The sequence below is a fragment of the Morone saxatilis genome, unplaced genomic scaffold (assembly GCF_004916995.1).
Source record: "Morone saxatilis isolate NCDOM2014 unplaced genomic scaffold, NCSU_SB_2.0 Contig12, whole genome shotgun sequence".
NCBI lineage: Eukaryota > Metazoa > Chordata > Actinopteri > Moronidae > Morone > Morone saxatilis.
This window is the reverse complement of record NW_023339674.1, coordinates 27,284,219-27,292,848: the sequence shown is the minus strand read 5'-3', so window position 1 is coordinate 27,292,848 and position 8,630 is coordinate 27,284,219. Positions and strand designations below refer to the sequence as shown.

Sequence of the window (8,630 nt, the reverse complement as noted above, 5' to 3'; positions counted from 1 at the left end):
GGGGTTGGCGTGTTGTGTTTTTTAGTTCACTGGGTGAAGGTGCACACAGACAGAGCTCCTCACCTACTATGTACGGTATGGCCCAGTTGGATTTAGCCGACATTCGGGATGGGAATAAATGGTGTGAGGGGACAGGCAGAGTAGCAGTAGTCCAGCATACGCAGGCTACAGTGGCCAAGTCACAGGCTTCCTGCTTTTACAAGCGGAGTTATTTCATCTTTACGCTTGGTCTCCTTCTCATGCTGTGGGAAGCCTGATCAGGCAGATCATACAACAGAGCCCATCATAGTTTGTTTTAATTGAAATCCTGGAGGCTGGGGGCGATTTTGAGCGGTCAGTTCTGCAGCAGAGTAGCTGTCAGGGCTTCAGGGGGTTTGGTTGGGACCGCTACCAATTCTGGTCGTTCTTTTTCGACAATACTCGGGGACCTCTAGTGATCAAGACTAGGGTAAAAATCTGCCGAAGTTCCCCTTTAACATGTAACCCTGTATCCTGGTTGTGTTTAGGTTTTTTAAAGTAAGTTATGTGTTTGTCCTGGTTTCAGACACCGGGTCCTGGCCTGGCCCTGGTTTTGTCTGCCATGATTGTGTGCAAGTGTGTTTTACACACTGAAATGAAATAGTAATGCAGACCACATTTTGTCTGTTGGACAGGTAGAAAAGTTCAGCAGAGAGTGTGCGGCAGTATCCTAAAGTGAAGCCACTTTCAAGGGTTTTTATACTTATTCTTCAAATCAAAAAATTTAATTATAATTTAATAATTAATAATTAATTAATAATGGAAATAATTGATTAGTAAATATCCATATGTTTGGAAGATTGTTGTGAGGCTGATCTGTTCATTGTCAAAATAACCACAAAACTCCCAGCTACAGTAAACCGACTGCATAGATGCCTATAAAGGCATAAAATTAAGGTTTTACAAATTAATTATTTAATTAACTCTTTTCTGTCAGCTTCACTGTTCTCCTGTGTAAAGGTGAACTACTTGTTGAGAAGTGTCTGCTCTTTGATGGAGGTGACCTTGTTGCTCTGGATTGGCTGTGAAGGTAATTCCACCATGCCAAAAGTTCAAATGCTAAGAGGTATCCAGTATGTTTTTGGTAAATTTATGACGCTTTGTTCACAAGTTTTCACAAGTATCTTTGGCTTACTGAGCAGGCAGGTGGCTCTTCCTGTGGAGCAGACGCAGCTCACTGAGCAGGTTAGTCATGAATAAATGTGTGGCTGGAGAGGTGTGCTCCGGGTCACTCCTCAGTGCCCCTCTGAGCTGCTGTCTCCTGCCCCCCTGCCCCTGCCAGTCCTCCACCACCACCATCACCTCGCCCCCATCCATCAGACAGCCTTTCAAGTTGAGAGCTGTCCCTGGTTGGCGGAGGGTGGCGGGGTCAGGCTCCAGCAGCGATCAACCAGCTGTTGCTGCCCAAAGAAGGAGCTGCAGCCTTCAGAGGGTTTTAATCTTGTGTTTTTGGCTCAGGGGCTGCTGGGGATGCTGTGTAGAGTAGAGTTCCTGACTGGAGAGCCACAATCAGGAGAGGGGTTTAAAAGGCTGCAGTGGAGTCCTGGCCAATCTTGATAAGTCACACAGGATTGAGGGTTGCACACCAGCACTTGCTTGCGGGAAATGTATTCCTGAAAACTGTTGCTCTCTGGGCAAACTGATAGTTTATCATTTAACAAAACAACGCAGTATTTGGAGGTACTTTTATCTAACCTTTTTTACTGGTAATGCTAATCTTTCTTTTTTCTTGCAGGCACTGACTAGACTGCTCCATCCGCCCAGAGCTGACCTGGCTATAGGGTGCTATATTGTTCAATAAACTAATGGTGCGGACAGAAAAAACACTGGCCCAGTGTTATTTTTACACTGATTATTCTGTAACGTCTAGAAAATTTACCATTTGCCACTTAAGTTCTCTCTTTAAATGTCCCCACAAGGTGGAGCACTGGATGATCATTCTAATAGACAATTTGTTGGAGGTTTTTAGATCACCACACGATCAACACTAGGGAGAACTGGCCCTGAAAGTTCTTCTCTCTTTCTGCATTTTATTGAATATTGTTAAAATTTATGTTATTGAAAAAAAGAGAAACAGTACATGGTGTGATATAGAAAGAAAAGACAAAATACAAAAATGTTTACATCTATGTGGACTATGCATACATTAGTATATACATAGGACATGCATACACTGGCTTTAATACAAAACTAAAAGTGAGGAAATAGGCATGAACCCTCAAATACCATGCATGTATTTGCTGCATGTACAGTCTTAGTAATCATGGTATATTTTAACATGATAAGCCAGATGAGGTAATAGAATGCGTACATCATTTGTAAAATAAAAAAAATAAAAAAAAAACATGATTTCACATGATTGTTCTTTTTAACAGGATTATTATTCAAAATCTAAACCTGAACACAAGCTATATTTATAGAGCCTCACCTTCTGCTAAACAGCCTGGTCCTGCATTAGAAAAGTACACAGTTAAAACAACCAAAAAAATGAAGTATGCCGGATTGCTAAAATTGTATAAAACAGTTCCTAAAAATATCAGGAAAACACATCTCTGATCAATATTCTCAGGAAATAATCTCAGCCTGCCCAAATAATCATCTAAATCTATCCAAATCACTGGTTTAAAACAAATTTTTTGCGGTTATTGTGTTCACTGTTTGGGTTCATTGTACAGTTTATTATTTGTTCCCTACTGTTATTGTTATGCACTGAATATAATATAATATACATAAATATTTTACTGAGTCAGTTTACTCAGTGATAGAAAAGGGCTCCCTTATTTTGTATCTAATTGTTCTCCAACTGTCTTCATCATTCTGAAACCAGATCACAACAAATGCTGAGATCACTCATTTTAACTCTTGCCACCTAAAAAGATGTTGTCTGATGATATTATTTTTAAGTTACATAAATAACATAGGTCAAGTTGGAATTTGGTGTAAACAGCATTACTAATCTTGAAACCTAATTTTGTTCATGTATGTTGGAAAAGAGATCACAGAATGAAGCTTAAGTTTACAAATCTGCTACATGAATCTATACCACAATACTGTAATAGTAGTGTAATATTTCCCCAGTAATAGAACTTTATTTCTGGGCCAGAAAGACTGTGGGGAAAAGTTCCTTTACTTTACTTTTTTCCTATTTTTCTTTTCAGTCTAAAATCATATTTTTATTTTATTTATTATTATTATTATTATTATTATTATTATTATTATTATTATTCGTAATTGTCATTATATTACTCTACAGCATATCATTATTATTCCAACTGCCTATGGACTTGAGGCTGCTTATATTTTTCAGTGTATTTATTTTTAATATTACTACTCATACATGTACATACATATTGTGTTATTGTGACTTATTATTGTTTTATTGTTGTTTTTATTATTAACATTTTGAATTATTGTGCCTTTTTAATTATGTATTATTATTATGTATTATTATTATTATTATTATTATTATTATTTTCTTACTTATTCATTCGTATATTGGTATGCATGTCACAGAAGTAAGGATGGGGTTGAGAGTGGGGCAGGAGAATGTAAGGGACACAGTTGATTGTAATATCTATGTTCCTGATATTGTCATCCAGTTGTTTACCCTGCCCAAAACAATAAAATGATTATAAAAGTCAAAACAAGATTCAGGGCTTTTGAGAAAACATTCGGGGCTGGAGTCCCAGAATAACCTCAACAAATACAATGGAATAACATTACATTTCTCCATGTATGTTAACAATTCTGATAATTGTGTTTTTCCATACTGTAGTTTTGCATTGGTCTGTCTCTATACATGACATCTGTTTCCTATCTGTTCTGGAAGAGGGATCCCTCCTCTGTTGCTTTTCCTGATGTTTGTTCCATGTTTTCCCTGTTAAAGGGGTAAAGATTTGTTTCCTATTGTGGGTCTAAGGAAAGATGGAGTTGTACAGACTGTAAAGACCCTTGAGACATATTTATGATATATGATAAAAGGGCTGTATAAAGAAAGAAAGACAGACAAATCTTTCTCTGACAGCAGTTTATAATGAGAAACCGTTGTATTCCATGGTAATATTCAGTTTCTTTACTATCAATGGATTTTTATACCAGTTGGCAAAAACCATTACAGTCATCAGATATTTGGGGTATATTCATCTATATAATCAGCCCTCTAATACTATATTAGTTACGGACACTTGACCACAAATAGGACACATACTAAGAGTAATTTTCTGCTGCTATTTTCCTGGAAGGGAGGCAGCTGGTTCTGAAAACCACAGTGCACCATGGGAATTAATGTTGGCCTCAAATACGTAAACAGATTAGTAAACATGGCTCTAACAGGTTGTGTTAAGAACAACATTTTTTTCAAAAAGATATTTCCAAATGTGCTCTGCCAGACTTCTGACGAGACAATCAGTCGGTTCAGATTAGGAGATCATGGTGTTGTGGTTACACCAATAACCATGTGGTTAAGTTGAGGCAACAATCATGGTCATCTTTTTTTAAAAACCAACGTGAACTGTTGGTTGGTAAAGGGAAGGGAACTGTGGTTCAAAAGAAGTTCACACCCCACCAACCCACAATTTCTTCTCAGTCATTACCAATGATAGGGTAAGCAACCACACACACAGTTTGAGAACCACTGTTCTAAGTTATACGGAAAGCAATGATTCTTATTTTCAGGTGATTATACCGTAACACCAAATATGCAAATAAAAACAGGAGAAAAGAAATATTAATATGATAAATTTTACAGAACAATGCAACCTTAGACAAGATAATGGAAGCCAAGATTCTGGCATCAAAACGTGTATTTTTAAATACAGTTACCAACAGCAATGTTTCTGCCCTGCAACCGCCTGAAAGGCCATGTAACTACAGTGAGTACATCAATAACCAACTCAAAATGTGTAATTTATTTTTTTCCTTGTAATATTATTACTTTACTTATTACTCCCTGCAAACAGTAATTAATTACAATAATAGTTATATTACTGTTTTGCTATTCCCCACAAAATTGGCAATTGCGTTTTCTCCCCAAAATTTAGACACACAATGATTAAAATGCAGTTTGTTGTTTGGAGGTGACTTTAATATTATTACTGAAATTTATTAGTAATTAGCTGCAGAAAGTACTATAAAGAATGCTCATATTTGCTTATGGATACACTGCTATTATGTCTAAAAAGTTATGGGAGTGGCTAATAAGTTAATCATCACATGCGCACTGGCTGTCCGCATTTTGTGGACTATACCGCTAAAATAATGTCAAATATGCGTTTAGACCTGATTGGCACAGCCTGAGCGATCGTTTGATGGAGGAGGGAATATGACACCGGAGGCTTTAAACACACACACACACAGGCACACACAGGCACAGACACACATCTGGACGTGTAGCTACAGTAGTCCCACACCTGTCCAGCAGCAGGACGCACAGCACGGCGGCTCTCCGGGCTCATCAGCAGCTCCTTTGACAGGAGGCAGCTCAGTCCCGTAGGATCAGCTCTGCGGTCAGTGCTGTCACTCTCTGACAGTGCCTCCAGCCATGAGGAGCGCCGGGATCAGGACTGCGCCACCATGCCACAGGATATAACCGAGGAAGCGACGCAGAGCCCCACAAAGAATATCCGAGAGTGTGTGGATTATTACAGCAGGACGACAGCTCTGTGCGCTCGACACTCACGTCCATGATCGGCAGGGCGAGCAAACTCGGTAAAGGTAGGACCACGCTGCCAGAGCTCTGACCTGAGATCAGCCTTAACGTTTCTGAATCCCTCAGTGTGAGAAACAATACTTTAAAGGCCGTAGCTTTTGAAGTTGAAAATGTTTGTGTTATATAGAAAGAAAATCAGATATAGAGAATGATAAGACAGAGAGACATTTTACTGATGTTGAGTTGCAGCACATACTGTATGTCCAACTCTGATAATCTCTCTGACCTCCTCACCAGTGACTGCTATAGGCAGGGCAGGCTGATTTTAATACCACATTTCAACAACAAGGCAATTCAAAGTTCTTTAAAAAGTGCCATCAAGACAAAATGTAAAAGCAATATAAAGCAAAATGCGTAAAATAGACAGGAGTTACAAAGAGTTAAATAGAGAATAAAAATGGGATATAGATTGAGAGACAGAAGTTAGTAAAGGATTTAGGCTTGTAACTGGATTCAAATCACCAGCTTATTTCATTCAATAAATATCTTGCAGTTGAAGGTGGAGAGTAGGAAAAAGTTTTATTTTGGATAATATTTGCTTAAAGTACCAAAAGTGCAGAATGGCCCAAAGTGCAAAGTAACTAAAGCTATCTAATAAATGTAGTGGAGTGGAAGTATAAAGTAGCATAAAATGGAAATACTAAACTCAAAATTGTACTTGCGTACAGTACTCGAGTAAATGTACTCAGTTACACTATACACAGTTACACTGATTATTATAAATTTTGACCCTCATGTTTTAATTTTCATTGCAAATGTACATCGGCTCCTAATATCGGTTATTGGTTTCCTTGATTACTAATAATCTGTATCTATATTGGCCCTGAAAAATTAATATCGGTCCATCCCTAGAGGATATAGTGATATCTCTACAGCCACATTGTGCCAGTGAGCTCTGTGAACTGTACTTTTAATTCATAGATGACAGTGGAATCACAACAATTCAATTTTATTATTATTTATTATTATTATTATTTCTATATTTTATATAGCACCAAATCATAACAGAAGTTTACTAAGGACACTTTTCATACAGAGCAGGTCTACACTGTACTGATTATAATGAAAACTGACACAAAATCATGTTCAATTTTAAAATGAAGTCAGTGAAATCACATAAGCCAATCTTCTCCAGAGACCTGATGTACTAACCTCTACATCTCCCACCCTACCATGCAAGAGAGAAAATATTGTTCTTTTTTACCCTTTAATCTCTATAATGGCAGCTTTGTCTTATCGTCACTACATACATTCTTCCATTTTGTAAAATACATTTCTGGTGTTGGGAGAGCAGATTCTAATGAAAAGTTGAGGATCAGTTTGGGACAACACTACAGAGACATTTGTTGGGCGAAGCTTCAGCTCAGCACTCACTTGCTTCCCCATCCAAGTGTCTATTTTAGGTACATCGCTGTAATGTGTTAAGGCAATGTTTTACAGCTCTCTGTGTTGTTCACAGAACCAGGATCTACTTGCCAAGAATATTACATGTGGGAGGAATTTGACTTGAGATGCTTTCTCTTGATACGCTTTTATTTGGACAGTATCATACAGGTTACAAATGGGACACATAGACTGCATGTTGTATCATTTACTTTAACATCAATAATCGTTAAAGCTGCATTCATTTATATTTTAACGTTGATTCTAAAGACTGTTCTCTCATCTCTTTCAGTTCATTGTTTTGGTTTTATAGAAGCGTGGTTCCCAACCTTTTTTCTATAGGAACCCTTTTCTATGTGTAAACTAACGACCCCTGACATATTTTATGGACATTGCAATGTTTAGTAACAGTGAGAACAACTGATCAACTGTACATTAAACCCGAACAGGGAACACAATAACTGCAGGAAGTGTAAAACTAGAGATGTGGATGAATTTTGAGCAGATTTTACCCTGTGAATATTGATCAGAAATGAGTTTTTCTGATATTTTTAGGAACTTTTTTATACAATTCTGTTTGTATTATGTATTTTTTAACAATCATACATACTTAATAGTCTTTTCATTCATTGTTCCTCTAGTTCTTTGGTTCTTTTCTAACGCAGGACGAGGCTGTTTATCAGAGAGTGAAAGCTCTGTGAATATAGACTGTGTTCGGGTCTTCAAAGTTTATCTTACATAATAATCTAAACTTTAGAAATAACAATTTAATTTAGTTTCTCACAGAAATGAACAAAATGCTGAGATATACGCCAATGGTGTATATTTTTTATGTTTTTTTTTTAGTAAAGGTTTTACTAAAATGAGAATTAATACAATATCATAAAAACAAAACATTGCTGTACTCAAATTTATCGATATTTCCATACACCCCTAAAGAAAGGGCCATATATTTTGTTGGTGGAGACCAAATCAGCACTAAAAAGCCAGTGAACTTGTCAGGTGGCCAGAGAGACTAACTATTTGTTGCCATAAATGTGTAATAATGCAGCTCTGCATCTGTGCACAATGAACTCTGCTCGCCACCAAAATACCACACAGACAGGCTAAGAGAAATTCAAGGTTGGGAAAATACCAAACTGTTCACTGCCACAATAATAGAACCCCACAGGTTGCTGTCAGGTTTACTGAACTAGGTGGTCAGACTAACTGCTGAATAAGTCAGTAAAATCTGGATATTTTCCATTTTATATTTGTCGGAAGACTGCTAAATTGTTTTGCAGTGCAACCAGAGAAGGGCGCCGTTGCTCCAAAGCAAAGACATGAGTCAAAGGCCAATGTATGGTAAAGGTATTAGTCAAATGGACATGGTTTATAGAAAATGTGGTCTTAATTTGGAAAAACACCTAAATTAACAATACACCTATTACAACTGTGAGACAGCTGCTGATCATCATACCAAGTTTTCCAGTTAATTAGGGACCGAGCCAGTGACCAACACTGGAAGGTCCCTATTGTTTTT

At 37.4% G+C, this 8,630-nt stretch overlaps 1 protein-coding gene across 1 annotated transcript in view; it reads left to right on the top strand.

Annotated features, from left to right (window-relative positions):
* The first annotated feature begins 5,699 nt into the window (after positions 1-5,699).
* The window catches only part of LOC118321462 (artemin), an 8,944-nt gene continuing 6,013 nt past the window's right edge, over positions 5,700-8,630 (top strand). The window contains exon 1 of the mRNA XM_035652782.1: positions 5,700-5,730. Coding sequence (XP_035508675.1) covers positions 5,700-5,730 — 31 coding nt within the window. The remainder of the gene's footprint in view (positions 5,731-8,630) is intronic.